General features: G+C 34.4%; 2 protein-coding genes across 3 annotated transcripts in view; one reads left to right on the forward strand and one right to left on the reverse strand.

Moving 5' to 3' along the window:
- The window catches only part of MFN1 (mitofusin 1), a 33,723-nt gene that overhangs the window by 13,206 nt on the left and 3,651 nt on the right, over nt 1-16,866 (forward strand). For both annotated transcript variants that reach the window (XM_047874487.1, XM_047874486.1), the window contains exons 8-16: nt 2,319-2,472; nt 2,588-2,655; nt 9,250-9,371; nt 11,045-11,171; nt 11,302-11,406; nt 11,683-11,785; nt 11,919-12,148; nt 14,004-14,156; nt 14,952-15,148. In XM_047874487.1, coding sequence (XP_047730443.1) covers nt 2,319-2,472; nt 2,588-2,655; nt 9,250-9,371; nt 11,045-11,171; nt 11,302-11,406; nt 11,683-11,785; nt 11,919-12,148; nt 14,004-14,156; nt 14,952-15,148 — 1,259 coding nt within the window. The remainder of the gene's footprint in view (nt 1-2,318; nt 2,473-2,587; nt 2,656-9,249; nt 9,372-11,044; nt 11,172-11,301; nt 11,407-11,682; nt 11,786-11,918; nt 12,149-14,003; nt 14,157-14,951; nt 15,149-16,866) is intronic.
- The window catches only part of GNB4 (G protein subunit beta 4), a 69,396-nt gene continuing 66,651 nt past the window's right edge, over nt 14,122-16,866 (reverse strand). The window contains exon 11 of the transcript XR_007155543.1: nt 14,122-14,253. The gene's annotated coding sequence lies outside the window, so the exon portion shown is untranslated. The remainder of the gene's footprint in view (nt 14,254-16,866) is intronic.

Consider the following 16,866-nt stretch of genomic DNA (forward strand, 5'->3'; position numbering starts at 1 on the left):
CAGACTTACATGCCATGAGGTCATGACCTGAGCTGAAGTCGGACGCTTAACCGACTGAGCCACCCAGGCTCCCCTGAAGACATTTTTGGTTGTCACAGCTCAGGGACTATGCTACTGGCATCTCCGGCATCTCCTACTGGAGGCTAGGGGTGCTGTTAAAAGTCCCGTAACACAGATCAGCCCCTCCCAACCAAAGATTTATCTGATTCAAAATGTCATTACTGCAGAGATCAGTAATCTGTGAGTATATATCTAGGAGTAGAATCGGTGGATTGCATGTAAATATGCTGTTTCAGTAAACACAGCCCGAGTTTTGTAAAGTGCTTGTACCAGCTTATACTCCCAAGCAGTTTGAGAGTTCCAGGTGATTTATATTCTTGCCAACACTTGGTATTTTTGTTTTTGTTTTAAATTTTAGTCATGGTGGTGATTTTAGAAACTGCTTTTTTTCTTTTTAAAAAAAAATTATAATGTTTATTTTAGAGAGAGAGAGAAAAAAAAAACATGAGTGGGGAGGGATGGAGGAGCCACAGAATCTGAAGCGGGCTCCAGGCTCTGAGCTGTCAGCACAGAGCCCGATGCGGGGCTCAAACCCACAAGCTGTGAGATCATGACCTGAGCTGAAGTCAGATGCTCAACCCACTGAGCCACCCGGGCACCCCTAGAAACTCCTTTTTAAAAACAATAGTGTATCTGGTATTTGGTCTGTGATCTATAAAAAATATTTAATTTACTTGATATTTCTTTTTCTGATTTTAATCGTAGTTTATGTTTATTTATAAAAATAGAAAATGCATAAAAAATTAAAATTTACACTGTCCCATCACTGTTCACGTGTTAGATTATTTGCTTTCATTCTTTTCCCCCACCCCCAGAATTGGAATTTTGTTTAATATGAAGCTTTATATCCTTATTTATTTATTTTTGTTTCATGTTTGTTTAATTTTTAGAGAGTGTGTGTTTTGGGGGGGTGGATGCTGAGTGGTGAGGGGAGGCATAGAGAGAGAGGGGAGACACAGAATCTGAAGCAGGCTCTACACTGTCAGCACAGAGCCTGATGCGGGGCTCAAACTCACGAACCGTGAGATCATGCTGTGAGCCCAAAGTCGGGTGCTTAACCGACTGAGCCATCCAGGTGCCCCATATATCCTGCTTTTATTAACTGTTGTATGATTATACTCTTTTCAAATTGGGGTTTCATTTAATCAGAGAATTAGGAAATATCCCCAGGTTCTTTTCCATTCCTATTTAGCTTATTTTTTTTAAATGTTTATTTATTTTTGAGAGAGACACACACAGAGTGTGAGCAAGGGAGGGGCAGAGAGAGGGAGACACAGAATCTGAAGCAGGCTCCAAGCTCTGAGCTGTCAGCACAGAGCCCAACATGGGACTCGGAACTCACCAACTATGCTATCATGACCTCAGCTGAAGTTGGACACTAAACCAACTGAGCCACACAGGTGCCCCTTAGCTTAGTTTTTATTAAGTCTTAAGATAGAGATTTCTTATCGTAGCCACAATGCTAAAGGCTAGTACTAAACCCTAATTAGTTTCTAACCCTTAGCCCTATTTTTTTTTATTTTTAATTTTTTTAAAGTTTTATTTAAGTAATCTCTATGCCTCCATGGGGCTTGAATTCATGACTCTGAGAGCAAGTGTTGCATGCTCTACTGACTGAGCCAGCCAGATGCCCCTCGTAGTCCTAATTTTAATTACCCAAGTGCTAATCTTAATCCTAACATTGCAGCTCTAATCCCTATCTGATGCATTCTCCCCAAATTTCTCATTTTTTTTAAGAAAAAGAGACCATTTGTGTTCTGATTTCACAATAAAAATGTCTTCATTGTAGCAAATTAATTGTACTTATATTCTGATATCAAACTTTAATAGCTTCATTGTAGAACATTTGGAAAATGAGCATAAGGAAGAAATAAAATGCCACCTGTGCCTGCATGCCACCTATTAATTTTCACATATGTATACACGTATCATTTTTTGTAGTATAGTCATATACATCATTAATACAATAAGAACTCTTTCCTGTGGCAGTAAGTGTTAATATTTGTCTATAATATGTTTTGTAATGGCTGCATATTTGGTGGTCCATCAGAATTTTAAATGGTCAAGGAAGGATCTTTAAGAGAAAAAATCTGTCAGCAAGTTTAAAACTTCATTTATTAGAATTTTTGGATTTGTTAAGTATATGGAAACTATTACTATAATATCACTATGAACGGAGTTTAGTATTATAGGCCTGTAGCTGTCAGCTATATTGTTGTTTAATTACTCGAATTATTTTAGTACCTTGTTTTCTCTAGGTACGTAGACAGCACATGGAAAGATGCCTGCATTTCTTGGTGGAGGAGCTTAAAGTTGTGGATCCTTTGGAGGCACAGAATCGTATCTTCTTTGTTTCTGCAAAGGAAGTTCTTACTGCTAGAAAGCACAAAGCACAGGGGATGCCAGAAGGTGGTATGTATTATTATGGATTGTCTTTCGAAATACAAGTATAGTTATTGAAACAGCATGCTAGAAATCTTAATGTTGCTGTATACTAGGTTTTAAACTCTTTACATAAATATTATAGGTGGGGCACTTGCTGAAGGATTCCAGGCAAGATTACAGGAGTTTCAGAATTTTGAACAAATTTTTGAGGTAGGAATTTTGCAAATGTATTGACTAATACAAAACCCTAGCATTGGTTGGAGAATGATCATAACCTTCTGTGTTTAGTGTTTATCTTTGTCAAATAACCTTTGCTGTTATTTAGTATAGTTTCTGCCACAGCAAGTGAAACAAGTTTGAAGAAAGGAAGTCCCTGCAAAATGGATGATCCGTAAGAATTTAAAACTAAAGATTGTAATTTCTTATTTTTCTTATATATTTGTATTTAAATGAGAAACTATTTTCTAATATTGTATGTGTTGTGCAATGAGTGAAATTCTCTTTATTCAATAATTTGAGGCAAGATTAAATAAATGTAATTGCTGTTGGGGTGGATAATAGAGCAAAGTGAAGATCATCTTTTTTCTTCTGTACCATACAGTTTATAGACAGAGAATGTAGTTAATGTCACATTAAGATACAGGTCTTGTACCTTAGGAATCCTGTGGTAGGAACACCTGGGGCACATAACTAATGCGTTTGCAGCATTGGGGAGGAAGGATACTGTCTTAATATTTTGGTGTTTTATTCAAAGACATTAAAACTCATCCTACATTTGACTGAAAAGTTCTTTAGATGTTTATCTTCTAAACTCTTATTTAGGTGTTAATCTTCTAAACTTTTATTTAGCCCTATTTGATCCAGCTCTGCTTAGATTGCATATCCCCTTCTCACCCATGAATGAACACAAAGACTTCAGAACTGAAAAAACTTGCATCTGCAGTTATTCTTCCTTATAAGTAATAACAGCTTTAATAGTAAGGATGTGAATGTTGAACGTGTTCGGCAGAATTTTTTTAACTAAACATTTATTTGCTCACTATCCCCCATCTTTAATTTGGTGAGTTGGAGACAGACTATTAAGTAGATGAAGACAAAATATTTAAGAAGGAAAGCCCACCAGTAGTTATCAGAGGCTCCTGGGTTATCAGCATATGTCCTCCCAAGCTAAGCTATAGATTACATGAAGTCCCAATCACTCAGACCATTGTTTATATTCTTTCCCTTTCACTTTCACAAGAGATTCAGTGCTCTCCTTACTCTTTAGATCAGTTATTTCATCCATGGGGAAAATATTGGGAAGAGGATCTGTTGTTCTATCTCTTTTGTCTTACTGACCTTTTCTTTCTTCTGTGTGTATGTCATTTATTTCTCCTTTCAAATCATACTGTTCTGTTATGCATTTGTAATGTTTTTCATATTGATTCCTGCTACCCAGACAGAATATCTCCTTGAAGAGGTGGGAATGAGAAGAATAAAAGCTGTGCTGTAGAGCACTAGTTCCTAAACCTTGGCTGATCATGAGAATCACATTAGGTGCCTTAGAGAACTGCAGACTACTGAATTATCCCAGAGACCGATCCAGTGGGGCTAGGATGGACCTAGGAATCCGTAAATATTCAAAGCTCCTCAAGGGATTGGAATAACCAGACAGACCTAGGAATTTTTCTTTTTAATGTTTTTAGAAGAAACTTGGCAGTTTGTTACAATGGTTCACTGGGAATATAAAAATTATGTATGAAAAAACTATGCACGAGCTTTTACATAAAGTAGAGAACATCAGACTTTAGACTTTGAAATTTTTGTTCAGTTAAAAGTATGATAGATTTAATATGAGAATCAGCTAGAAATTATTTGAACTTACCTAAAGAAATAATCAGATGGACAAAAAATTGTTTTGGTGGCCAAAGCATTTTTTGGTGATTACATTGACAATTCTTTTCAGCTTTTTTCCCAGAGCTAACGTTTGTTACTTCTTAAATCAATTTTGGTAATTTATGACTTCTATAAATCGGTGTATTTCTGAGAATTTATAACTTCGTAGTATAAAATTGTTCATTTTTAAAACTTTTATATTCTTTGATACATACACATGTATATATATTTTTTCAAATATTTATTTATTTGTTTATTTTTGAGAGAGAGCACAAGCAGGGAAGGGGCAGAGAGAGAGAGAGACAGAATGCAAAGCAGTTTCCAGGCTCTGAGCTGTCAGCACAGAGCCGCCATGGGCTCGAACCCATGAACTGTGACATTGCGACCTGAGCAGAAGTCAGGCATTTAATAGACTGAGCCACCCAGGCGCCCCAATGAGTATATATTTTAACTTTAATTTGTCAGTGATTTAACTGCTCTGCTTTATCCTCCAACAACCTAGCCCCAGCCCTTGGTTAATTTTTCCATTCATAAACAGCATTTTTTGGTTTTTATTTAAGTTCTATATTAATCTTTAACCATAGTTTCCTTCTGCTTTTTTTATACTTTTTTTTTTTTTTTTTAAGTGGAATTGTTTTTTGCTTTTTGTTCTTTAGGAAAGAATTTAGGGCTGTGAATTTGTGACGTAACATTGGGTGTATTCCATGGATTTCAGTATCCAGTTTTCATTGTTTAGTGATTTTTTTTAGTTATACTTGTTGGTATTTCCTATTCATTACAGGAGTTGTTAAGAATCAGATGTTTTGGGGTGCCTGGGTGGCGCAGTTGGTTAAGCGTCCGACTTCAGCCAGGTCACGATCTCGCGGTCCGTGAGTTCGAGCCCCGCGTCGGGCTCTGGTCTGATGGCTCAGAGCCTGGAGCCTGTTTCCGATTCTGTGTCTCCCTCTCTCTCTGCCCCTCCCCCGTTCATGCTCTGTCTCTCTCTGTCCCAAAAATAAATAAACGTTGAAAAAAAAATATTAAAAAAAAAAAAAAGAATCAGATGTTTTGAGGGGCACCTGGGTGGCTCAGTCGGTTAAGCGTCCGACTTCGACTCAGGTCACGATCTCATGGTCCGTGAGTTCGAGCCCCGCGTCAGGCTCTGTGCTGACAGCTCAGAGCCTGGAGCCTGTTTCAGATTCTGTGTCTCCCTCTCTCTGACCCTCCCCCGTTCATGCTCTGTCTCTCTCTGTCTCAAAAATAAATAAACATTAAAAAAATTTAAAAAAAAAAGAAAAAAAAATTTTTAATTAAAAAAAAGAATCAGATGTTTTGATTCTTTTCGTCTAATTTATGGTGATATCTTAGTTTCTATGCATTGTGGTCACAGAATATGGCTTTTATATACATTTTCTCTTTGTTTTTGAATTCACTTTTTTTTTTGGAAATCTTTAGAAAATTATTTTTGTGGAAAGAAAAATTGTACCAAGTTAATCATTTTTAGCAATCTGATTCTTGCCACAGACTTTTTGAGATTCCCTTGTTTCCAAAGTATCAAAAAACCTTAGGAACATTTATTTAGAGTATCAAGTAAAATAAGGCCTGAAAATTAAACCACTTAAAATCAATCAAGGAAATCAATGTTAATTCTGTCAGTATGTTTTCTTATTGTTTTAAACCTGTATTTGAGCAAGTGTATATTCTAAAGATGATTTAGACATCTGAATTTCTTTGTTCAAATATTTGGCCATTCTTAATAGTTTGGTTATAAGATAGAAAAGAGGTATGTATAAAATAACTCTTTTATAAAATGTTAATGAATTTATTGTAAAGGACATTTCTGGGACAACTGGTAAGATTTGAAAATTGACCGTGTGCTAGGTTGATAGTATTGACCCAATGATAATGTTCTGAACACAGTAATTATTTTGTGGTTGTATAGGAAAATGACCCAATTCTTTGGGACATATGTTAATATATTTAGTAGTAAAGCTGTGATGTCTGCAAAGAACAGTCAAATTGTTGAGTAGAAACAATACGTATAAAAATACATGTGTATTTCTATGTATAGACATATATCTATATGGAGAGAGGGGAAAGGTAAACAAATGGGGCTGATTGTTAACACTTGGAATGTTTACTTGAAAGGCATAGTGTGTTATTAGTGTTTTTTCTTGTGTAGTCCTCTTAGTTAAAAGTATTTCAAAATAATAAGTTGGGAGTGATGAATAGCATATTATTATGAACATTTGCAGTCTGTTACAGGGATTTGACAAATTTGTATGTCCTAATGACAAATATTAATATTTACAAATGTGTAATTATAATTGACTACCAGCTGGCTTCTTAAGATGTTATTAGAAAGTTAGAAAACTATCTTAACTGATATTAGGATTATTGTTTTGGTTCCAGATCTTTAATAAGTTTTAAGATAATCTACAGGATACTCTGACAAGATAGAATTTAAATTGGTTTGGTGTAGTATTTTAACCTTCTCCTTGGAAAATTAGTGTTCCTGATAAAGTAAGTCTGGAAACTGCTGCTTACTGTATATGTTCCCTATGGGGATTCATAAGCATATTAATGTAGCAAGGGTTCTGAGAAATAATACACTGAAAAACCCTGTATTTAAATTAGCATTTCCCACACTTCAGAATAGAATATTTCTTTTGCAGGTTGGCTTGGTATTTTTCTGATCAGGAGGAGCATCAGTGTAGGATACTTCTTAATTGGAAGATTTCCTGCTTTTTTCTTTATATTTATTCATGATTATATGTTTTCAAATCAAGGAATGACTTTTATATTGCCTAATAACTTTTGGAAATATTTTCTTTCTGGTCTAGCTCTAATACTGTGCTGTCATCTACAAATTTTGAGTCTTCATTGCTGATATCTAGATCTGCTTCATCGAGGAACATAGAATTTCTTTTAACCTTTTTTTCTTTTAAAAATATTTTTATGCTTTTATCAAAATTTTTGTGGCAGTTTGTCAATTTATGAGATACAGTTATTTAAAGAAAAAGCTTTGATTCAGTTAAAAATAAGCAGTTTATACTTTTAAACACTTAATATTGTGTAGTTATTGGTGGGTTTTCTAGGTGCAGGGGTGGGGGGAGGGGGAAATCCCCCCCTCCCCAACTTCCTTCAACTAATCTATTCAGGATTAGTGATGTTGAGTGATGTGTAAATAAGCTTACCCATGAACAAAACTTAGGCTATGCGGTGAAGGAAAGTAATGGGCTTTGAGTTAAGGCTTTATAAACAGTTAACTAAATGAATTACCCTCATGTATCCTTTGGCTAAAGAAGTAAATCTCTTTTATTTTTCATATCTCAAAGTACTGAAAAGGACACCTAAACTGGCAAAAGAAATTTTAAAAATGTTCTCTGTCTTAGTGAAACAGATAATCACTTCAGAGATGTGAAGGCTAACCATAGGTTATAAATAATATATTGAGTGAATGTTTAACATACTAATGATTCCAAGATGACAAATACTAGAGTATTAAGTGAATACCTTTTAAAGTTTGAAAGCTATTTTGACAGAAGATAGTAATTACTACAGTTTTACTACTGGTTACATATAAAAAGAGGTTCAAGAAGATGAATTCATGGAAATTACGGAGATATATACAAGATTTTGAAAAATTCCTCACAGAAAATAAACGTGGCTGCCTACAAAACATCTATGTCAGTTATTGCTGCTGTGACCCAGACAAGCATTTCTTGATGGTTCAAAGACCAGATAGCCTTTCTCTGTAAACTCTCGTAGTTGTTTTTAAATGTTATTTCAGTACAGAATTTGACTTTCTATGAGGTAAAAATGAAAGGACAATTTTAATATGATAATTTTGCTAACATTTAATGATGAATCACAGTAAATATTTTAAATAACAAGTAGCATGCACATTGAAATTGAAACAAAATTGAAACAATTTTACAGTATAAATGTATCCATTACTATATGTGATGCATTCTAACGTATTCTGTTTTAAAAAAACACTGGTCATGAAACAGATTTGTACAGTAAATGATTTATTAGCTACAATTAGCTTGAAGGTGAAACAAATGAGATAGGGCATCATTGGGACCTGTGTACACAAACTGTAGACCAAGGGCATTAACAGGGATTGTCTCTGAAATAGCTGTAAATATTTTCCTTTTTCTTTTAAAATTTTTTAAATGCTTATTATTTATTTTTGAGAGAGAGAGAGAGAGAGTGAGCGGGAGGGACAGAGAGAGAGGGAGACACAGAACCTGAAGCAGGCTCAGGCTCTGAGCTGTCAGCACAGACCCTGACACAGAGTTCAAACTCTCAAACCGTGAGATCATGACCTGAGCCGAAGTCAGACATGTAACCACTGAGCCGCCCAGGCGCCCCGTTTTTTTTTTAAATAATTTAAAATATTATTTAGGTTGTTTGTTGCTAAAGAATATCTTTCAAGTTGTTCAAGTTTTAATTGGTAGAATTCCTTTATAATAAATAACCTTATTTGAAACATGTCATTCAACTCATTTCTTAAAATGTAGAATTCTAATTCATAACTCAGTTAAGAACTTTATTAGGTTATCTGTTGTAAGCATGAGAAAAATCAAGATAGAAGTAGATTAAAGGTAATCAGATAAAATTAGTAATTTTAACAGAGAAGCTTTAAACATTGAAAACAATACCCTGCTTATTTATTTATTTTTAAAAATAGTCAAAAAAACCATTGCACATTACTGTGTAAAATTACACAAAGATACGAACTTGCTGTTAATGGCCCTTTTTACTTTTGATTCCTTGTAGTTTTTTTAGCCTTTGTTATTTTAACTTGTGTTTATCATGCATTTACTTTCTGCCTTTATTTATGTTTTGGTTAATGTTACATACAGCAAGTTTTTGTGTTTAAATTCCTGAAAATGTTGGGATGGAATTACAGTAATGTGTTATGGCTTGGGCCCCTCGCAGGAGTGTATCTCGCAGTCAGCAGTGAGAACAAAGTTTGAACAGCACACTATCAGAGCTAAACAGATACTAGATACTGTGAAAATCATAATGGATTCAGTAAACGTGGCAGCAGCAGAGAAAAGGTAGGAATTCACTTTATTGCAAAATAAAAGCCATTTTGTATCGATATGAATTCCTTAGACTAAGGTTTTAAATTGTTATATTTTAAGTACTTTCATACTAAAGTCATCAATTTACTTGCATGTTTTAAAATGAATATTTGAAATTATATTTATTCTACAACCTTGCATACATCATTTACATTCCTTGGATCTCAGTATTCTCATGAGTAAAATCATAACATATTTCATAGTTTACAATATCTTTAAAGCAGTGGAAGAACCATTTCTTCAAGAGGAAGTTTTTGAAGAAGTCCAAAAAAGAGGTGACCCTCTTTTTTGTTAACATTCAACCTATGACCAATTTTTCATATATTCATACACTGATACCTTGAAATGCCTCTTTGATGCCAGTTGTGGTTTTTTTCATTAACTGGTAAACAAACAAGGTGATATTACCTGCCGGCCAGAGTCAGTTTGGTAAGCACTACCCTATATGTCGTATTGTACTGTGCTGTTATTCCATTTATTATCTTATAAAGACAAAAATGAATGCATGAAATTGCCAACATTATTGAAGAAAAGGGTAGTTCTCACAAAGTTGGTACACTTGAAACAAAGATGATGTTATTAGATATGATGATAGTTAACAGTGTTCAGCCTTAATTATACCATCAGTGGGTTTCAGCCAAAGAAAGGAAAGTTATAAAGCATCAAAGATTAAGTTAAAGATGACATTAAATTGGGAATTTTTAAAAGCATTTGATCTTACTGGGAAGACAAACACTTATACCTAAATCTATTGCCTAATGTTGACACTTTTAGTGGAATGCATTATGTATAGAATTAGAGATTTTCCAGCACATAAAACACAAGACTGAGAACTCAGGCTGATCTCAGGCCCTGCCCACTGTTTCTGTATGGGATTGTGTTGCCGTTTACACCCCTTTCAGCTCAATTGCTTTATTATAGTAGCCAAAGTGAGTATTTGGTCCACCAATTGACCTTAATATTACTAATTTTAAAAATACAGGACATTGAACTAAACATGCCACAAAGAAGATGTGATTTGAGGATGTTTTGTATCATCGTGTCTTGGGAACTCTTAGCTAAAGATAATTTTAAAAGTGTCTCAGGTCTTTGTTTTCCTATACCATCTGGTAGTTGACGAATCTCTATAAAAGCCAGATAGTAGATATTTTAAGCTTTGTGGGTCATCTGTTTCTTTTGCAGCTACTCAGTTTTTCAGTTTTAGAGCAAAGGTAGCCATGTATGAATGGTCATAGCTATATCCTAAGAAAACCTTAACAAAAACTAGCAGCTGGCTGGGTTTGGCTTTCAGGATGTCATTTGGTAACCCTTGTTTATTAAATGAAGTCAGTACTGAGTTTTGTTTTATTTTGACTGTTCCTATCTGTGTTTGGAGAATCCTTCCTAATTCTTAGTTGGGGGGGGGGGGTGGATTCTTTGTGGGATTCAGATACTTCATGGGCAGAGAGACAAAGTAGTTTATATCCAGTCTTCTATAAATATTTTAAGATGAAATATTATTTGAATCCTTTTAGATGTTGAAAATACAGGATTATTTTTCTTGTATCATGCTAACAGATTGTTCAGTGCATAAGTGAGTACCCTCACTTAATTGCTTTGGGACTTTAATATATCCTAAGAATTAATTACTCTTCATACTATAATAGGGTTTATTCAATGGAAGAGAGGGAAGATCAAATTGATAGACTGGACTTTATCCGAAACCAGATGAACCTTTTAACACTGGATGTTAAGAAAAAAATCAGGGAGGTTACAGAGGAGGTGGCAAACAAGGTGGGTTGGTGAATTTATGATTAAAATTTCTGGGAAGGGGACACCTGGCTGGCTCAGTGGGTGGGGTATTCAATTTAGTTTTTGGAGTAATTGGTAATCTTGTTTAATTTTTTTAACTTCATATTTTCAGGTGTCATGTGCAATGACAGATGAAATTTGCCGACTGTCTGTGTTGGTTGATGAATTTTGTTCAGAGTTTCATCCTACTCCAAGTGTATTGAAAGTATATAAAAATGTAAGTTAAATTGTATTTAAAGTTATTTAGATACAGTTTCCTCACCTTATTGTACATTTATATTTAGTGGTATAGCATCTTCATGGCAACCAGCTTATGATTAAAGTGTTACACCTCCTGTGTACTCTTGTGATAATTACATTACTATGTATACAGAACACGCAGAAAAGGTATCCTCTAAGAATAAGATTTAGCATTTACTACATTTTTAAAGTTTTTGTAAAATCTATGTATGTTCTAGAGAAAAAATAATGGGCACATTTATCATGTTAACAGGAGTTAAATAAGCACATAGAAGATGGCATGGGAAGAAATTTAGCCGATCGGTGCACAAGCGAAGTCAATGCTTCAATGCTTCAATCCCAGCAAGAAATTATTGGTAATATTTGTATCTACAAGTTTACGTGTATTTTTTTATTTCATTGGTAAAGGGTTTATTTTCCTTTAGGTTTTTTATACAACATAAAACATTATTTACTGTCATTTCTTAAATACAATTTTGTTTTGTCTAGAAAATTTGAAGCCATTACTTCCAGCTGGTATACAAAATAAACTACATACACTGATTCCTTGCAAGAAATTTGATCTCAGCTATGACCTAAATTGCCATAAGTTATGTTCAGATTTTCAAGAGGATATTGTATTTCGTTTTTCCCTGGGCTGGTCTTCCCTTGTCCATCGTTTCCTGGGCCCGACGAATGCTCAGAGGGTGCTGCTAGGATTATCAGAGCCCATCTTCCAGGTATCCTTTTTTTTCTCTTTTTTTTTGAGCAAGCTTTTTATTTGATTATTGCTCTACTACACAGTTATGTATGTTTGATTCTATGAGTTGAGATTCTCCTTTTTATTTTGCTTATGTGATTTTCCCTAATAGAACTTCCTGTGTCTAATTTGCATATTTATGATTTAATGTCTGTCAAATAGAGCCATTTCTGAATTAGGCAGACTATGCAAAGGGAGAGGTAATCCCAGCATTTTCATCCAGTATTGTTGTAGGTTGTTCCACATTTGTTTTTGAAATGGGTTTTTATTTTCTCAGAAGTTTTTGTTTTCAAATAAAATTGAAGTTTTGACTTCAAATAAATTAGATTAATACAAACATTTTTTTAAAAAGTTTTGAATCTGTCAATTTGATAATTTTTCAGAAAATTTATGGAGTTGTAAAACCATCACCACAATGTAGTCGTAGAACCTGTCACCTTCAAATGGTACCGTTGTGCCCATTTGTAGTCCATCAATCATTCCTACCTTCAGCCCTATTGCTAGTTAGCTTTGTAACTATCATATTTTGCCCTTTCTGGACATTTCCTATAAATGGAGTCATTAAAAATGTGGCATTTTGGGACTGGCATCTTTCACTTAGCATAGTATTTTCAAGATTCATCATCATGGTACATGAATGTTGTAGCATATATAAATATTCCATTTTTAATGGCTGAATAATATTCCATTACAGATACCACACATTTTATTCATCCATCAGTTGATGGACACTTGAGTTGTTTGTACTTGTTAGCTACTGTGAATAATGATGCTCTTGAACACTCATGTACTATTTTTTTTTTTAGCATTTATTTATTTTTGAGAGATCATGAGTGGGAGAGAGGCAGAGAGGGAGGGAGACACAGAATCTGAAGCAGGCTCCAGGCTCCGAGCTGTCAGCACAGAGCCCGATGTGGGGCTCAAGCCCACAAACTGTGAGATCATGACCTGAGCTGAAGTTGGATGCTTAACCGACTGAGCCACCCATGTGCCCCTCATGTACTGTTTTTATGTGGACATCTGTTTTCATTTCTCTTGAGTATATACCTAGGAATGAAATTGCTGGGCCAATCGGTAACTCCATGTTTAACTTTCTGAGGAACTGCCAAACTGTTTTCCAAATCAGCTACGCTATTTTCTGTTACCAGCTGTTTCTCAACATTCTCATCAAGACTTGTTATTGTCCATCTTTTTTATTCAGTGGGTGTGAAATGGTATCTCATGTACCATTGATTTGTATTTCCCTAATGACTAAAGAGTTTGAACATCTTTTCATGTGCTTATATTAGCCATTTGTATATCTTATTTTGTGAAATGTCTATTCAGATCATTTGCCCATTTTTAAATTGGGTTATTTGGCTTCTTAGTAACTTGCAGGAGTTCTGTATATATTCTCTAGATAGAAGTCCTTTGTCAGATGATATCCAAATAAGTTTTTTTTAGTCTGTGACTTGGCTTTTAAGCCATTTTCTTATGGTGTATTTTGAAGTGTAGAAGATTTTAATTTTTAAGCCCAATTTTTTTTGAGGATGTGTTTTTGGTGTGAGAATTTTTAAATAAGGTTTTAATTCCTCTTGAGGGTTGAGGGCCTACTATAGTGTGAAATATAGTGTGAAAATTCATTATTTGTCGTGATATCATTGGTTCAATATTGGTCACAGAAAATAATTTTCAGGCCATTTTTATTTTCTTAATGTATTGGGAACTCATTGGAGTCATTCTTTTTATAGATTTACTACTGTAATTATAAAAGAAATACAATAGAACTTTATAAATGTAACTGTACCATTTGTAGTGGTTTAATTATAATAATCCTTTTTCCCCAACCTTACCAGCTCCCCAGATCTTTAGCTTCTACTCCCACTGCTCCGACTAATCCAGCAACGCCAGACAATGCATCACAGGAAGAACTCATGGTTACCTTAATAACGGGATTAGCTTCTCTCACATCTAGAACTTCTATGGGCATCATCGTTGTTGGAGGGGTGGTAAGAAGTCCTTTTTAGTATAATTAAAATTGGAATTTGTGCAGAGCTTTTTGTTAGATGATGAAAAGAAAGGTATATTTACTTTTATTTCCAGGATCTATAAAATGACACGAAAAGTTGTTGGTTAAATTAGTGAATAAAGAGGAGTTTCACAGGTCTAATCTTTAGTTTTTAAAACTATATATTTTAAAATTTAACTATAGTTGATCTATAATATTGTATTGGTTCTAGGCATACAACATAATGATTTCATAAAAGCGGATATTGCAAAATGATTTCCACAGTATAAATTTTTACCAAATACTTCTTTAGGGAGAAAAATACCACCAACTAACTAGTCCTTTAAACAGTGCTTATTTTCACATTACAGCACATAAAGAAATGATATTTGTACATTGGTGTAATAAGAATGATCCAGGTTCCTTATCTAGCCTTCTCTGAATACCAAAGGGATCTGCCTTCAAGTATTAAAGATGATTAAATATTAGTAGTGGTACATATATGTAAAATATTTTTTCACATCATGAACAATATGAGTTTACTTGTTTTGGTTTTTTAAAATCTGTGACCTAAAAAAAAAAAAAAAATTTCACATCCATTTTTGAGATGACATTAGATCAATTTACCAAATAAATGTCTGGCGGATTATAAAAGTTCTTGTCTGATATTTGTTTAAAAAATGGATTTGAGTCAAAGGTCTTTAGGGAGCTGATGAGTTTGCTAAAATGCCTTAATATATAATGCCCCTAATGGTGATTTTCTTTCTCAAAGTAGCCTATGAATTTATCTTTACAGATTTGGAAAACTGTAGGCTGGAAACTCATATCTGTTTCATTGAGTATGTATGGAGCTTTGTATCTTTATGAAAGGCTGACCTGGACCACGCGTGCTAAGGAGAGAGCCTTTAAACAGCAGTTTGTGAACTATGCAACTGAAAAACTGCAGATGATTGTCAGCTTCACGAGTGCAAACTGTAGCCATCAAGTACAACAGTAAGTTGGAAGATGTGTCTTTGTTTCCTTTTTTTTTTTTTAATTATTGAACTATGACATACATGTAAAAAATGCACAAAAGTACTGCTCAAGGAACTATCACAATGTGAACACACTTTGTAATCACCACCAAGGTGAAAAAATCGAATGATACCAACCAAGTAGGTTCAAAAATGCGTAATGACAAGTGTAATTTATTTTTACTGTCACAGCCCAGGTTTACAAGTTTAAAGGCATAACTCTTTTATTTTTTTATTTTTATTTTTAAAAGATTTTTTTTAATCTTTATTTTTGAGAGAGACAGAGTGAGAGCGGGGGAGGGGCAGAGAGAGAGGGAGACTCAGAATCCAAAGCAGGCTCCAGGCTCTGAGCTGTCAGCACAGAGCCTGATAGGGGCTCGAACTCATGGACCATGAGATCATGACCTGAGCCGAAGTCGGACGCTTAACCGACAGAGCCACCCAGGCGCCCCTAAAGGCATAACTCTTTTAGAACTCAAGGGAATTTTATTATAATAATACTGGTGTCCACTAATTTCTTTTATGTGTCTTAAAATTTGTTTCATTGATCTAGTAAAAATATATAGAACTCAAATTAAATCAATGCAAAATAGCCAATTTTTGGATGCTACTGAGACCTAAATTAAAAAGTTCTCTGAGCTGAAGATTGTAGTTTAGTGAAGGAAATAACATGCACATAATTATAATAAGTGAAAAGTGGTAAGTAAGCCTCATAATGTGAGGCTTTAGAATCTTAAATCAGGAAAGCTAGTGGGTCAATAAGGGTTTCCTACAAGGTAGCCAGAATAGAATAAAAAGATGTAGGCAGAGAGAACACCCCAAAGCAAAGAAAGGGATAAAGAAGTGTGTTCAGAAACATGAGAAAATTTCGATGTGACAGATATGTATATCAGAGGGGTACATTTGAATATAAACCTAACACTAGGACAGGAGCTTAGATAATTAGAAGTCTGGGGAGAGATGTCATTAACGTTTAGCTCTGGAACAAATAACTGCAGTGGTGTGGCATATAGAACGGTTTAGATTAAGGAGACAAGAATTGCAAGGAGATTAAACTTTCAGACACAAGGTCAAAGCCCGTACTAACATAGAGCTGTAGAGAATGGAAACAGGGCACAGATTTGAGATAACTGAATATTACCAAATATTTATTGAACTCCTGTTTTATACAGTAGTTTTCATTTTATTTATATTAAGGAAGATCTTTTCTCTAATAAAGATACCTAGACCTCCAAAAGAAATCATCTCAGGTCACATATGTAAAAATAAAGTTAAGCTTTCCATTCATTTGGTCTTCATTAATTGCCTACCGTGTGCTAATAATTCTGCTAGAGGGGGTTGTGGGAAATAAAAAGTTAGAGATAACTTGATCCTCTTTCTTAGAAGACTTTACATTCTAATGGAAGCAGCCTCAAATAATTATTCAGTTAATATGAGCTAAACATTAATGCAATATGAAATAATGCAAGATGCTTAATTTGTCTAATATTGATTTATGGTAGAATGGGGTGAGAATGGAGAGAAAAAAGGCCATAGGAAAGATGAATATGCACAGGAGAATAGTTGCAAAGAAAAGTCAGTTAATCATATTCCAGAGGTACACGCCTACTAGACATCCTTCCTGTTGCAAAAATATGTTTGCCAAAGCTAACAGATTAGCACACAAATTGAGCCATTTGGTTGTAGGAATATGGTTAA

Source organism: Prionailurus viverrinus, chromosome C2, assembly GCF_022837055.1.
Source record: "Prionailurus viverrinus isolate Anna chromosome C2, UM_Priviv_1.0, whole genome shotgun sequence".
NCBI classification, from domain to species: domain Eukaryota; kingdom Metazoa; phylum Chordata; class Mammalia; order Carnivora; family Felidae; genus Prionailurus; species Prionailurus viverrinus.